The sequence below is a fragment of the Erythrolamprus reginae genome, chromosome 3 (genome assembly GCF_031021105.1).
Source record: "Erythrolamprus reginae isolate rEryReg1 chromosome 3, rEryReg1.hap1, whole genome shotgun sequence".
Classification (NCBI taxonomy): domain Eukaryota; kingdom Metazoa; phylum Chordata; class Lepidosauria; order Squamata; family Dipsadidae; genus Erythrolamprus; species Erythrolamprus reginae.
The window spans coordinates 216,817,018-216,834,351 of NC_091952.1; the positions used below are offsets into that span (position 1 = coordinate 216,817,018).

At 33.1% G+C, this 17,334-nt stretch overlaps 1 protein-coding gene across 7 annotated transcripts in view; it reads right to left on the reverse strand.

Moving 5' to 3' along the window:
* EYA1 (EYA transcriptional coactivator and phosphatase 1) overlaps positions 1 to 17,334 on the reverse strand; it is an 89,890-nt gene that overhangs the window by 69,218 nt on the left and 3,338 nt on the right. For 4 of the 7 annotated variants that reach the window (XM_070747923.1, XM_070747924.1, XM_070747925.1 and 1 more), the window contains 2 exons: positions 14,077 to 14,126; positions 12,403 to 12,530 (listed from right to left, as the gene is read on the reverse strand). In XM_070747923.1, coding sequence (XP_070604024.1) covers positions 12,403 to 12,526 — 124 coding nt within the window. In that variant the 5' untranslated portion in view covers positions 12,527 to 12,530; positions 14,077 to 14,126. Of the gene's footprint in view, positions 1 to 11,054; positions 11,118 to 12,402; positions 12,531 to 14,076; positions 14,127 to 17,334 lie in introns of all 7 variants that reach the window. The other 3 variants (XM_070747920.1, XM_070747921.1, XM_070747919.1) reach the window with 1 other exon arrangement.

Sequence of the window (17,334 nt, forward strand, 5' to 3'; positions counted from 1 at the left end):
CAGAGTTTTCATATAATACATTGCATGATATGACAAAATTTGCAGTTTTAATAGTATATAATGTAAAAGAAACAGTAGTTACTTCATTTCTACAAATGCCAAACTGAGCTAAGAAAGCAAAGAGTACAGAATAATACACTTTACTTGGTAAAATATGAAGCTGGACTTTTCTATATTCAACTTTTCCCACTATTTTCCCCCAAACATCATGAAGGCAAATGGGGGGGGGGGGGGGAATCAAATTCAGTTAAACCTATACTATATATATGTATACATTACAGTGATCCCTCGATTTTCGCGGTCTCGATTTTCGCGAAACGCTATACCACGGTTTTTCAAAAAATATTAATTAAAAAATACTCCATGGTTTTTTTGCTATACCACAGTTTTTCCCACCCGATGACGTCATGCGTCATCACCAAGAGTCACTTCTCTGTCTCTTTCTCTTTCTTTCCTGTCATTCTCTGCTTCAATCATTTTCTCATTTCTCTTTTTTTCTCCCCTTTTTTCTATCATTTCTCTCTCTTCCTTCCACTCTTCTCTCTCTCTCTCCCTTTCTTCCTCTCTCTCACTCTCTTCCTTCCTTTCTCATCTTTCTTTCTCTCTCTCTTTCTCTATCTTGCTTCTTCCTCTCTCACACTCTCTTCCTCCCTCTCTCATCTCTTTCTTTCCTTCTCTCTCTTTCTCTATCTCTCCCCCTCTTGCTCTCGAGCGGCGAGCGAGCGGCCGGGCGAACGGCGGGTGGCCAGGCGAACGGCGGGCAAACGGCAGGCAAATGGCAGGCGGGCGAGCGGTGAGCGAGCGGCCAGGCGGGTGGGCGAGCGGCGAGCAAGCGAGCGGCCGGGCGAGCGACGAACGGCAAACGGCCGGCGGGCGGGTGCTGGGGGGCGGGGGCAGCCGACATTCAAAGCAATCTTTGTCGGCTTCCGCACTTTCGTCGCTCCCTGCCCTAATTTCAAGCCCGGCTCCTTGTGCTGCCTTGAAAAAAGGTGCGTGGGGGTAGTTTTTGGCTGTCCATAGCCAAAAATGGTGTTTTTACTTCCGCGCCACTATATCGCGGAAAATCGATTTTCGCGGGAGGTCTTGGAACGTAACCCCCGCGAAAATCGAGGGATCACTGTATTGCTTTTTTAGATTATTTGGCATTCACAGCATTATGAAACAGAGAAAATTTGTTTTGCATAACAATTGCTGCAATTAAAACTGTATGATACAGGAGTAAGAGCTTGGAATAATTCTCTATAAAGTTTGGCAGCAAAATGACATACTCTCAAAGAGGTCTCAAGAGTGAAAACAGAAAGATATTGTAAGTCGTTTCAACATGCATTCTTTATTCTAAAGGAAAATATGCTTTGGAATGTAGCAAATGTGTACAAAAACCACTTGTACCACATTTTAAAAACTTCACTATTTGAGCAAATGGAAACCTTATTCAATCACTGCAGGAATTTTGCCTAGCTTTGACTATAATTTTCCTATATTGCCAATTATTCCCCTTTCCAAATCTAACATGATCTTACAATATTATATTCACTTTATCTTAATTTTATCCCTTTTATCCTGATCTTGTTACAATGTGTACATCGCACACTTACAAACACATTACACAACAAACAAACATTTGATAAAGATCTAACTATGCTGTATGCTAATTATACATTCAATGTGTTCTTAAGCAAACAGGACCTAAATCAACTAGGGTCAGAGCAAATACACTGTGTACATAATTTCCTCCAGCATAAGATACTTTAATACAAAATAATACGTCTGCCTTCCCCAGAACAAACTGACATGCATAGTTTCTGCTTGTTTTTAAGATACATGTGTGGGCCTAATCTAAATCTAGACTATCATATACAAGAGGTGCATAAAAATGGAAGTCAAATGAAGATTGGAAACATGCTACACAATGATGTAACACATAGTTAAGCACCAAGATAGCAACCAGATGTCTTTAAAGCAGATGTGTGGCTGAGTTCTATATGTAGCCACCTAAAAAGTTATGCAAGTTATTTTATGAAAAAATAAAACTGTATCCCAAGGCACATCTATTGCATTTGTTTCATAATACAGAATTCTGTAAATGTAGTAAAAAGATATAATTTGTTTTGGAATTATACTACTTATAAAATGTACAGCTACCTTCTTTTGAAGGCCATTATGTAATATAATGTAATGTAATGACAAAATTGAGATCTTTCTTCCCTTCCGTTTCTCCTCCCTCTCTATGCCTGAATTCTTTCCTTCTTTCCTTCCAATATTAAACATATTTGCTTATAGAAGCACAGCATATAATAAAGAACCAGGCAAGCAAAACTAGCTATTTTACAGTTAATTACAGTATTATGAAGTTAACAAATGAGTACTGCAAAATAGCACATATAGTGCCAACAGCAGTTTTCTGATGTATATGCTACATTTGTTTCTTCCCTTTTTTATAAATTTATAAACTTAAAAAGAAATGAAGTTCTTACATATAATTGTTAAATTCATACCTAAAAATCGTTTGATTAGTAAATTTTTCAGAACATTCATTTTGAAATGAGAATGCCAGGATTGGGTTGTATCTTAGGTCATGTGCAGAAGCAAAAAACAGCTTCTGTGCAAGCAAAGAAGCGAAACACAAGATGGCGTCACCTATGCCGCCACCAAGAGAGCCGGTTCAGGGGCATGTCCAGCCACTATTGATGCTTGTTCGACAAGCAAGGGGGAAAATCCTGATATCCGAACTGGCAAGAACCCACTTCTGAAGTCTACTGATTACAAAGTAATCTCTATAAAAAAATGGCACAATAATAACAGAAGTTTTGAGCCATAAATAGAATGGTAGTATTTAATAAAAAAGGGCTAGAATAAAAATACAATTAATAAAAGGACATTTAAAAATTGATTTGCACCCGTTTCAGATTTTACTTTATACAGATTATGAATTTTAACACCATATATCAGGGATGGCAAGGGTGTCACAGTTGGCAAGCAGAGCCATATCTGCTGCACCCAAGCCATTGCCCCAGCCGTTGACCTCCACAGAGGCTCTGGGAGAGTGTTTTTGGCTTTCAGAGAGGCTACAGAGGGATGTGGGAGGGCGTTTTTACCCTACCCTGGCTCCAGGGAAGACTTTGGAGCCGGGGGGGGGGGCAAAGCCCGAGCCTACTGGGTCCACCAGGAGTTGGGGAACAGGATGGTTATGGCCTCCAAAGGAGCTCCGGGTGGCGGGGAAGCTCTTTATGCTGTCCGCAGGACACTCAAGCATTCGTGATAGCGTACGCGCATGCTCTTTGGCATCCGAGGGAAAAAAGGTTCATCATCACTGCCATATAAAGTTAAAACCCTTAATTCTTTTAAATACACGATCCTTCTCTGTACATAATATACAAAATGTTTTATAGAGAAAAAAGTTAATTCAGGTGAAAGTTGATTAAGTCTAAATATTTAACTTTATTATTTGCCATTAATTTTATTTATTTTATCAAAATATTCAATATTTATGATTCTGTCAAATAAACAACATAGATTTTTATTTTTAAATCCAGTCTATACAAAACTGACGAGCTCTTATTTAAAATATTCTGACACAGTCAGACCATAATCTAAGACTTCTGCCATAAAAATATTAATTTCAGGGATAAATTTGGATTTTGATCAGTTTTGGTAAACTTTTGCTTTAGGCTATTTCAATGGGAAGAATGAACAAAAACAACTTTCCAATACCAACTATTTTTCATACAGACAAGAAGATATTAAAAATAATAGCAGTGAAGTGATTCTTCCAAGGTACTATTACAATTCCCACTATAAGGCATGGGGATAAGATCTCTTTCTCTCTCTTTTTTTTTTGGGGGGGGGAGGGGGAATTAATTCTTGATTGAGAATATACATATTCATTAAATGTATTGCTTGAATGATAGAAAGCTGTATATCCAATATTTTAATCTTTTGAACAACTCCAAAATGAATATAAATTCTATATAAGGGCAAATTCCTTACATATTTCATCCAATTAATTATTTTTAAAAATACTACAAAGCACATTTAAAACAAATAAACTCTAAAATTCTACGAATATAGCAGTGCTAGCCAGATGGGACACAGGACAGTTAACTGAAAGTCCTGGAATAGATGCTTCTATGGCCAGTATTGGATATTCATAAGGGTTAGTATCAACTATATTTGAACAGAAACAGGATTTTATAATCACAGGCACAGCAATCAAAACAATTTAATCAAAATTTGGATTACAATATGAAGGAAGAGGAAATTAACCCTTTAATTATGCTATAACTATATGAGTGTATGAACACACGTACACACAAAAATAGAGAATTAAAATAGGTTGTGGTGGCATGGTATCTGATGAGCAGATTGTATGCCTTGCCTATTAATATGACATATGAAGGTAATCAAAATAAGTAAATTATATTTTTAATTTTAAATTCAATCCAAAACAATATATTATGGAGCACCATGTGTAACTCCACCAGATGTCTCTTTATAAAGTATTGAATGTATCCAGATATGTAGATTGTTATGATGACTTTTTCACTATGTGAATATCACATTTATTTTTTTTGTGACACTAGTAATTTTTTTTCCTGTTTCACAATGAATTAATTATCACTTAATATAACAGCTAAAAGCAAATATTTATTTAATCCATTGAATTTGTTAAATTTAGAATATTGTTATATTTCAATATATAGAAAACGTGTGAATATTCATAAAAATAAAGATTTTTGTTGAAATTAGCTGAAGCTTAGTGAAGCTGAAAAATTCAGTCTGCTTTAAAATGAGAGAGCCATGGAGAACTGCAGTTCTTGTTTTTGCCATTAGACAGCTACACAAAGTATAAAACTCTACCATATTTTTTCAATGCTACCATAATCTTCCCTAAGTAACATTTTTATTGATGGTAAAAGCAAAAGAATATGGTATCATAGACATTTATTACTTTTACGAAAGGCAAAGAGTCTTTCATAAATTTTAAAAAGTAACATGTCTGACATGGAACATCTCAAGTTATTTATCTGCTATATATTTAATGCATTGAAATGCTGCAGAATATTTCAATAATTTCAGAAGAGGGATAAAAACAATGTTCTAGTATCAGTACTTTAGCATTCTTTTCTAGTTTTACATTAGGGAGCAGATTTAAAGAAGAAGGCTCTGTAAATAGGCAATACCTATTGTAAATAGGCAATATTTTTCCTTGTCCAAACCTATGAATCCTTGCAGACGACTGTCACTTGAATCATGTTAGATATGTAAGTGAATCTATTTATTTATATTCCGTCCCTTTCTCTGCTCCTTCCTTCCTTCCCTTCCCTTCCTTCTTTCCCTCCTTCCCTTCCCTAACTTCCTTCTTTCCTTCCTTCCCTCCTTCTTTCTTTCCTTCCTTCCTTCCGTTCCTTCCTTCCTTCCCTTCCTTCCTTCTTTCCCTTCCTTCCTTCCTTCCTTCCTTCTTTCCTTCCATCTATCCATCCATCCATCTATCCATCCATCAAAAAGTTTTAAAGAAATATTTCAAAATTTTATTTTGGTTTACTTCTGGAGTATTAAGTATACCTTAAACCAGTGTTTCCCAACCTTGGCAACTTGAAGATATCTGGACTTCAACTCCCAGAATTTCCCAGCCTCTGGGAGTTGAAGTCCAGATATCTTCAAGTTGCCAAGGTTGGGAAACATTGCCTTAAACTATAGTATTTTATTATATTTCTGCAGTTAGGTTCTTGAAGAGGACCAGAGACACCTCATTTTAACATTGCTTAATTTGTACAGGGCAAAGGCGGTTTAGTATTTTAAAACAGATGATGAATGATACATTACAATGTTGGAAAAATGTGGGCAATGGAATTAGGTAGGACAGTAAAAATACATAAAATATATTAAGCAATGTAATATGGTAGTTAAGGTGTTGGATTAGGAGGGCTAATGGTCATTCTGGCCATTGAAATTTATTGGATCATTTGAGGTCATTCAGTCTCACTTTCAACCCATTCTTCTTTACAGAATCATCATAATTAGGATAAAATAAAGGATTATTTCCATGTACAGTATGTACAGTTCTGAATTCCCAGAGAAAATGTACCACCAGAAAGCAATAGCAATATTTATTTGTTTGCTTGTTTCTTAATCAGATTTCTATGACGCCCTTCTCCTGGCACTTAGGACAGCTCACAGTAAACAATTACAAAACATGAAGAAATCTAATATTAAAATACTCTAAAAATCTCAATACTAAAAACACATAGAAATCTAACTTAGGTTATATATTCTAAAACCCCTATATATTTAAAAAAAACAATGCGGATACATTCCTCCTATCATTCTTCACTCATAAACTGGGGTAGATGTTAAAATTTTACGAAAGACTGGGAGGGTATGGGTGGTACAAATCTCTGGGAGGAGTTGATTCCAGAGGGCCAGGGCCACCAAAGAGAAGGCTCTTCCCCTAAAGCCCATCAGATGGCATTGCCTGGCTGACGGGACCTGGAGAAGGCCAACTCTGTGGGATCTAATTGGTCACTGGGATACATAAGGCAGAAGATGGTCTAATATGTTGCAAACTAGAAAGACTCCAAATGGATACTAAATCTTGCGATTTGGACTCAAATTCAAAATATTCAATAAAACCTGCATATTAGTTTAATCTGTCAACAATGTTTATTTTAAAAATGCATATTCAAACTCATATAAGACAGTAATATCTGTTTCACACATATAGTTTTGCTTATAATCATCATCTATAAATAATTATTTTCATTTCTTATTTTTTCATTTGCCTCTCTTTCTCCCAACACCCTCCATACATGATCCATCCAAAGTTTCAGATATAATAAACTTGTTATTCTTTATAATGGTATGAAGTTACTGGTTACAGTTTGCTAGTACAGTGGTACCTCTACTTAAGAACTTAATTCATTCCGTGACCAGGTTCTTAAGTAGAAAAGTTTGTAAGTAGAAGCAATTTTTCCCATAGGAATGAATGCCTTTCCTTTGCTGTGGTGACTTCTCGGTTTGGCTGAAGCCGAGTTGATCCGGCCAGGGCGAAGCACCCCCTTTTGTCTTTCCATGCCCAGACACTCCAGCAGGCAACCTCGCTCCGGGAGGCAGCACAAGGGAGTCACCACAGCAAAGGGGTTTCTCTGGGTGCTCTACAAGCGCCCAGAGAAACAAAAATGCTCCATTTGCTCTGGGCTGCCCAGAGTGAAGGGAGCGTTTCTTTTCTCTGGCCGCTGGCAGAGGTTTATTCCCTCTGGACTTACAAAGCCTCCTTAAGTGCCACTGGGCCTTCGTGCCGCTCTCAAATTTCCTTGGAAATTTTTCTGGGCTCAGGTTCTTAAGTAGAAAATGGTTCTTGAGAAGAGGCAAAAAAACCCTTGAACACCCAGTTCTTATCTAGAAAAGTTCTTAAGTAGAGGCGTTCTTAGGTATCACTGTACATCTAACACTCTGTAAATTATTTTTCATTTCCTATATTAATAAATAAATATATGGGTAACTAATTATCAAAAAAAGCAATTTTGGTTTGGTCTATTATTAGAAATATGTATACTTTATTATACACTGTATTGTTTGAATTTAAGGATATAATTTTGAAAAGTTTTGTTGAAAGTTGTATTGCCACAATGTCATTAGTACTGTGCTTCATCTGTAAATAATTCATAGCTGCAACTTTTTTTAATAAATTCTTTTATAAAACTATTATAGCAGAGTAAAAATGTAATAAAGTAGGTAGACTTTTATTTATCTATTATATTATCAAGGTGATTTAATTATTGATATAAATATGTAATTTTAATTTCAGCAAATGATTCTGCACTGGACAATTGGAAACAAGCAGCAGTGGGTTGCTCCCGATTTGGTGAACCAGTAGCGGTTGTGGAGGAGGCTCCGCCCACCTGCCTAGGATGCATTGCACTCATTGCACATTGCATGTGCAAGCACATGAATTGATAGCAACAGGATTTGGAACCCACTACTACAAACAAAAATAGATAATAAATATATCTATATTTAGAAAAACTAACTTAAAAGCCAACTTTTATCAATATTCAAATTTCTAAAATATGCAACAAAGTACAGGTCTGGGTACCTTTAGTGAAAAATTCAAGATGCATTTCTTGCTTATAATAAAACTGTTCATCCAGGTTCAAAATGGACCACAATAGCTTAAAGTTAACATATATTTTAAATAATTATTGCTAATGCTTAATAGCAGAATACAGCAGAATATAATAAAGATGAAAATAGTAACAACAATAACAGCTATACATTATTTTCTCCACTTCCAATTGCACTATATGCCTTCTAGGCAATTCGCATTTTGCAAGTGTTTTGGAAAATAGAGTGAACTGGGGTTTCATCTGCAAAAATGGCCCGTATGGCCTTTATAATAAGCTTAAACCAGAATGTTATTGTTCTAAAACTGCTACTTTTCTGCACTAACATATTTCTTACCAAAAAGCTGTTTTTGTGTAACCATTCATTACATTACATCTTTCCTCCACAATAAAAATTACCTATGTATGCACATTACATATTTTTTGGATTAAAGTCCCAAATCTCCTAGTTGTTCAGGATAATTTGCCCTAAAGCAAAATCCCTTTTTTGAAATTGTCTCCTTTGAAAACAGCACTTTTTGCTGAAAAGAATCTATAATGCTGGACTTTTGGGGTACTGTACTTGCCCCGTAAAATGCACTGCTCAAAAAAATAAAGGGAACACTCAAATAACACATCCTAGATCTGAATGAATGAAATATTCTCATTGAATACTTTGTTCTGTACAAAGTAGAATGTGCTGACAACAAAATGAAATTTATTGTCAATCAGAGTTCTTTCTAAGTGGACAGTTTGATTACACAGAAGTTTGATTTACTTGGAGTTATATTCTGTTGTTTAAGTGTTCCCTTTAATTTTTTTGAGCAGTATATATTTACTACCAGATGGTGTATGGTATTTTTAAGAATGGTGCTACATAAGCAGGTGCAAAATAAAAACAATAATATCAATGTTATAATGCAATTGCAACATTTAAATCACTATATATTACAACTGATACAATAGTATATGCAACTATCATTTTTGTTACAGTAATCCAAAATCAGTGCCTCATGTCAACTAGTTAACTTCAATATTATAATTATTTTTAACTTTACTATGAACAAGTTTGCCTTTAAAGAAAATTGATACACTCTAGAGAGGGTAAGATAAATCTTTAGTGTGCTTCTCCTTTCATAACAGTAGAAATGGAGTCTGCTGTGATCCTCAAATGCTTTTGCATTATAAATTCAGACTGAAAATGCAGGATGCTTAATTCCCACTGTACCTAGAATAACCTGCCAGTCATATCTCCCATACCAACTGCTACTTTGAAACTCTAACTATTTAAATAGTTAAATTTTCTATGCCAATCATAGTGTCACATTGTATATAGAAAATTGCACTTGAATAATTTTATTTCTTGTAAGGAATCTAAGTATCTCTGTCAACTTTTAATTAAGATTTAGTTTTCTATAGTACATTTTAATCTGAGAAAATATTTGAGAAGGAAAAATATACAAGCAATAAACCAAAGTTATAAATCTTTTCTTGCTATAAGATGTACAATAGATCCGATGTACAATAAATTCTTATTGATTAAAGTAAGAATGACTTTCAATTACTTCAAATTAAAACTTACAAATATATAAATGCATACATAAAATGCTGTCTCAAACATAAGTAATACTGAAGCAATTTATGTCAAGTCCTATTGATGTGATCTTGTCTTCCTTCTGAATAAACATATTTATGCACAGGTTAAGAAAATGTTCTCTGCATGTTGCCATATGATATTCAGATGCTATGATTTACTCTAAAGTCCTATGCACAAGTGAATTTGATTGAGTCCTGTGAGTTTATTCCCAAGGCAGTACATACTATATATTGTAACATCGGTTTCCTAAGAATGTTACAGGAAGAAATTGGACCATAACAAAGTATTTTTTTTCTTCCACCTAACTCGCAATACCTTAGTATAAAACGGATAACAGGAAATAATATCTTGCAGTACATTTGAAAGAAATGAAAGAATATAGGGTTGAAACAGAGCAGTTTTATATTTCTGTTAAATTATTTAAATCACTGTACAAAATTCAAATATATTCAATAACAATATAACTTTGCTTTGAGATTGGTTTTATAATATGAAAAAAGTCGCTATAGAAACTCAGATTTCTCATTTCCATGTACTATAGACATTATTGCATTTCTATTAAGACACTACACACATTATTTACTTATTATTAACCAGCAATGACTAGATTATTCAATCACTCTTCTGATTTTACCTATAGCAAAACGCAAACAATTTAGCTAACTCCTGAGAGCTAAGTATGATTGGACTAAGCTAATACTTGGATGGGAGACCACCAAGAATGCAAAAGGCTATAGGCAGAGAATTTGAAGAAATATCGTGGAAGAAAAGAATGGAAAACCATTTGAATATTGTGTGGATAATAAAAATTAGAGAGATATAGTCATCAAGAGCTGAGTTTGTGTCAAGAAAGACTTTACCTTTATTATTGTTCATGTAAACTAAATTGTTTCAACCCTGTTTACTTAACCCCAACCCCTTACACTGTAAATTCACATGAAGTATGTAAGAACAAAATAAGGGCTGCATTTCCACAAATGCTTTGTTCAAATCCAACATCATTATTTTAAAATGAATATTAACTGTCTGTCTTAAAAAGCTAAGTATTCTTGTCAAAATAATCAAAGTAAAGAGGGAAAAGGAAAGGAAAGGCCTCTTAACAAATACCAAATTCATTTTAAGGAGGAAAAGCAACTCTCACTGTATCCTACTGTATGTTTTTCTATATAGGCACACATGAAAATCCTGTATCAATCAATGGAGCTTACTTCAAGTATGTGTACATAGTACTGTGAATTAATTACCTTTCGATAAAATTAACCAGTAAGCACCACTAACAAACAATAGTCAGAATCTTACAACTTTGCAAATCTTAAAATGCATGCTAGCAATTTTGCATTCATCTTGGCTACACAAACCTGCAGTGGTCTGTGTATTAACATTTAACAACCAGTCTGCAGTGCTGAGCAGAGTCATGTCACCTAAAGGAAAATTGCAAAGAAAATAAAATGCTAGTAGTTTTTTCATATATGTCACAGAATAACATCTATATAATATCCATCAGAAAAGTTTTATTTCTTTCAAATTGGTAAAGCATTTTAAGTTCTGTTCCTTCTCTCAATTACTTAGAATTTTTGCATTAAAATAATTTTAACTTAATATCCTGATAGGTTTGTTTAGAAAAAAGAGTAACCCTTGTGGGTTTCATTTGTTAAAGTTGTTAACTCCATAATATAATAGTTACCATCATACTTATATTCATCATGCATATACTTATACAGTATATACCAAACTGAAAGATTTACAGTAGCGCCCAACTGTCATTCTATATATCAACAAGTAATTTTTTAATTAAAACTTAATTAAAAGTAAAAAGGGTTGGGAGAAGGAGGATGACAATGGTCAGTGGATGGGTATCTATATATTAAAGGAATGCAATATATGTACAAGTGAAACAAAATCTTTTTTCTATTAACATATTAAACTTTCTTATTTTCCTACTACCTTTAAAAAATATTTCAAAGGAAATTACATATTGTATATGTAGTTTCCATAAAATATTGCTGTGCTAATAGCCTTATTGGAGCACTCACAAGAGCAATAGCATATTGGAACACTCACAAGTCCCTTACATTTGTATCTCCTATAGCACCATGTGCTTATGAGTTTTAACATATTAAATTGCAATTTTGCACATTTTCATACTAAATAATCATACCTAAACTGGAGATAGCAACAGAGTAGTCTGTATTACTTTTTTAATATATCACAATATTTAATTTAGTGGCAAATTAACCATGTAAATAAACATGCAAGATTAAAAAAAATCCTGAAACATTACTGACAGCTAGTTTCAAAACATCTATAAATAAACTACTAATTATAATTGGTCTCTAGCACCATCTTATATTCATCAAAATATAAGTGCAGTAGCAGAATTTATTTAGTTAAACATTCTTGCATATCTACTAGAGAAGTTTAGTTTCCAAGATGCTAAACCTGAAAGTCATGATAGTAACTTTCAGATGCCGAAACAAAGCTGCTGCTTAAAACCAGCAAACAAACAGCTAGGTTAGTTATCCCTAGCCTTTACGCAGAGAACTGGAGAAACATTCCAGCATATGTTCTCCATTTTCATTCAAATAGTAAAGCCCAAATGTAATGGGTAAGGCCTAATACAAAAGTTAACATTTTTTGTAAATTACATAATTATATATATGTGTGTGTGTATATATATATACACAACATACACAAGCAGAAACTAACCTTCTGTGCCATTTGGTGTCATGGAATTATTATTCAGGTGAGAATTATCAAGTTTTGGACCATTAGGAGATTCACTGCCAGCACTCAGACGGCTATGTGGGCTGGCTAAATCCTGCATTTCCATAGACCTAAAGAAAGAAAGAAATTTAACTAGAAAAACAATGCAAGACTTTTCAGAATGATATGTCTACAATGATTTTTTTCTACTCAAATAAATAATCATTTCTGTAAGTGCCAATCTACATATATTTATAGCTTTGGAAAGTCTGTAAGAAATAAAATCCAATGGATCTTATTCTCAGGTCAGGAATTATGCACCTTTCCCTACACAATACATTAATGTCTAAGGAGAACCTTAACATAGCAAAAACCAGTTACTATACTACTTATAATATAGTAAGTCTTCGGAGTCTTCAGAGAGAGTGGCATACAAGTCTAATAAATTATTATTATTATTATTATTATTATTATTATTATTATTAGTAGTAGTAGTAGTAGTAGTAGTAGTACTATTACTACTACTACTACTACTACTACCACCACCATGTATTTGTATAAATTATTGTGTCAGAGGCAATAGCAGTGCATTAAAAAGTAACATTGCTTTCTTGCATATAATTTACCACCATCAATGAACCTCCAAACCAAAAAAAACCACTTGAAGCAATAGTTGACAAGGAATGAGATATTCCTGATCTATGTGTTTACTCTAGCAAACTACTTAATTGTTCCTCTGTTTCTATTGAAACAAATGCAGCATTAAAATATTATTATGTCTGTTCTGGTGTTTGCTTTGTGGATTACATAAAGTGTGCTCCATAGAAAAAGGATAAGACCAATGCACAATGAATGGTTCCAGCATTAATATATCTTAGCACTTTGCAGTGCTTGAACTGTCACTTAAAAAAATAAAAACTCAGCTAGGTACAACATTGCCAATGTTTTCTTCTTTAACTATGCTTTAGTAAAATACTAGCATTCTTACATATACACCAGTCTTTATAACAAATTTCCATTTGTGCTTTGTCAAAATAGTCAAAACACACATTCTGGAAAAAAAAGATTTTTGAATAAAGAAATAGTGCTAGAATACTTTATTCATTTTTACAATATAAAAACATCATTGGTATCTATTCTAGACTTTCCAAAATGCTAAAACTTTTACTAGTTTGGATTTTCAAATTTGCCTGGAGGATTTTATTTGTAAAATACTATGAAATTATATTTACAGGTAGACAACGTTCAATAAGTAACAACTTTACAGATTTACCTCGTATTCTGTTAAACCCATGCAAAGAAGCATATTTTTCAAAATTCAATATAATGTATTTAGTTTTCAACACTGATAATTGCTTTCTTGTAATACATTCTTTTGGCAATGGCCCTGTTTATCAAATTTATATTTAAAAATTTACTACTTTCCCCATTTATATACCCTCTGTATCAGTGTGATTAAAAAATTCCAACCAACAGAATATTTTTTTTATTTCAGAAAAGTACTTTTTAAATAATCATTTCAGAATATTTAAAGTATTTTCCAAAGAGTGAAAACATTTCTCCACCTTAAAATAAAGAAACAAATCTCATTTGTATATTTGTCACTTGAAGTAAACAAATACAACTTCATTCTAAGCTTTTCTTCCCATAGAGAAGCGACTTTCACTTTAACCTTACCTGCGAAAGGATGAAGAAGCAACATCTGAACTGGTTTGGGATTTTTACACCTGCAAACCAGGGACACAAACAGAAATCTATGTTATCCTATGTTCATGTCAGGTCTTAATCTAACTAAACAAAGAAATCTTCCTGGGGATCATAATACTGTTTTTTAACCTAAAGAGGAGGGGGACAGTACTTCGGTGAAAGACATATTGTCTTTAAATTGAAGCTTCAACTGTTGTTTCCTCCAGCAGGTCTATCCCCCTCCTGCCCATGTCAAGGGGAAGGCAGCCAAATGACGGGATAGTGATTCATCACTTGTCTATGACAGCTGCACACTGCATTACCCCTCCCCCAATCAACATGTAAAGCTGTCTTCTTAGAGTAGTTTAGGAAGAAGTGCCTAGGTAAGGAAGTTATTAACAGAGCAAGCAATTTTAAGGAAAGAGGTTCTAACACTCAAACACCCTCTGAAGATCTATCAGCCAGCTTTTATTATCACTAACCAAAATATATCTCCCTCCCACTCTTTAACTCTTTACAGTCTTTTATGCCTACAAGTTCATTTTTATCTTTTCACCCAATTTATGTTTTAAAGTTCAGACTCCAGATAGTTAGAGTTAGGTGCTTAGTAAAATACAGCTATGCTATGTACTTCTAAAAATCTACTGCGAGGTTTCTTCATGTCTAACTGGACCAGAAATTCTCTAGACTTCTATCTGTGTTCTCCCCCACAAATCTAAATTAAGCTAAAAATAACCTCAGAAAAAAATGAACTTTATCCAGTCTTTTAAAATATGACTCCCACATACAAAAATAGTATTGCTAAATAAGCTACTATATGTTTTCAATGAATATCATCCTTCCAGACAATTAACCTTTTCTTTTAAATATAATATGAACCTTTTCAGAGTTATTTAACGTAGAGTAGCTTTTAAATTTCAAAATAATCTGTAAATAATCTGTATGTAAAAACAAATTTAACAGAAAATGTGTTTCTAAAGAGCAGGTGATATACATTTCTCAGTTGAAGATCCACTGCTACTTAAAAGTACAGACGAAACTTTTCCAGCTATGTCATATATTATCTTTAAAAAACTGAATTCAGAATTCCACCCAACCTGAACTGACATTTCTTAGATGATCACAGAACAAAGAGAGATCAGGCATTTTAAGTGCCATAAAAGTCATCTAAGCAAATCTCACTTACTTATGTGTTTGTAGTTTTTGTTATTTTTAATCTTAGGCAGAATTGCTACTTTAGAAAGCACACACCACTTCTATAAGCAGCCAGACAACATATAATGTTACACATAAGGGCAAAAAGCATGCTTTAACAGACATATAACAACTACAATATTTTTGTGTTGTTTTAAAATGCTGCATAGTGTATTTTTAAGAGACCATAAAAAGCTAATTCAAACTATCAAGTGTATGCCTGTAACAACTAAACCATATTCTTTCAAGATTTTTTCAAGATGTAATTGTTAAATGGAAACATTTTACTCTAATATTCAAAACTGGCCTTTAGGATATGTTCCCTCACGCTTCTTGAATACACTTTGAATAAATTATAGATGGGAAAGTAGCATGTTTAAAACTATCTGTTCTTAAGTATTTTAGTATTTTAGATACTAACTGCTACAATATATGTCTATATTTCATATTATTTGTATTATATTTAATATATAGAATATAATGTGCTAATCATGTAAATATAATATCTGTCTTTTGTATGCTAGAATTATATATGATACCATATATAATACAAATATTTGCATATCTTTTAATATTATAGAAGCTGTGGAGTTCATTTGTAAGACCTTCATTTTTGTGTTATACTTCAGTTGCAATCCTTTGCCTATTAAGGATTATTTAAACCATGTGTTATTCGTCATATTATTTAAAAATAATTCTTTAATCAAAATACTGTAACTTTAAAACTACTAATCTATTAGATTGGTCAAATGAATCCACATAGTGGTACAGGAAAAATAAATCTACTCTCAAGAATGCAAATGCAAGCAACAATTAGACACAGATGTTGGTGACATTAGTTATAATTTACAAAATACTATACTTCATATGTTTTTAGAGGACTATGGGGGATGCAAAATTACACTATAGTGAGTAATTGCAGTATGATGACAAATTAATGAGAACAACACATGGATGAATGGCACTTATTAGTACTTTAATTAATATACATCTACTGTAGCTTACAATTTTACTCAGAAAGTGTAATATTTTCAAAATCATAGTTTTACTACTCAGATCATTCCATAGAGCAGCAATAATCAGAATCAACTGAAGAACTGATGCACTAAAAATGGAAGATAGGATTACATTGCAATATGAAAAAATCAAGTTATGAAATCAGACCTATGAGTTTTAAAAAGACAAAATCTGGAACTTTTTTGCCATATAAGAAATCATTACTCGATAAAATGCAAAACTGCTTTTTTTTATTCTTCCTAAAAATATGACGGAATTTTAAACTTTATTTAGTAAAATTGCAGTGACAATTAGGATGGAGATAATAGACTAATGCAGCTCTGTAAAGTTTACTTTGTGAACAGGCCTGCATAAAAGTGCACTGTTAAATACCTTCATAAATAAAACCAAATTGTGACCAACTTATAAAATCTCTTCAGTTGGTCTTTTTTTTCTAATTAACTTCATAATTCTTCACAGATGTAGGTTTTGTTGATATTCAATTTGTCTCTCTCATTTTGTTAAACCTCACATAGTACTCCAACAATCCAATGAATAGCCACATTAAATCTGTTAATACCATGCTCTTCAACCCCAGAAATTATTTCCAGAAGGCAAACTTGCTTTAAGAGTTCATCAAACAGAACTTAAGGTACACATTTTATCACATTTTCCCTACCACAGAGCTCAGGATACAGAAGAAAATTCATGACTTTTGCACTGTTTATTATACTTCGGTAAATTACAAATCAAAAGCATCTGACATAAAATCATGTATGAAGCCAGAAACTTAATAATGTTCCGTGAAAAGTAAACTGTAAACGGGAAGGGTTTCTAAATCTCAGAAGCACAGAGCAAGTAAAGTGAAGGTAGTTTTCTAAATGATTGGTTTTCCAGACTTTTTAAAAATTGCTGGAAGCAATTGTTATAAAAAGGAATTTATAAAACATTTCTTTTAACCAAAACTAATTTCTTTGAAGTAAAAATACTCTATAGTTTACATTTAAATTAATAAATTATATTCAGACAGTTATAATCTAACCCTCCCTCCCAATTCTT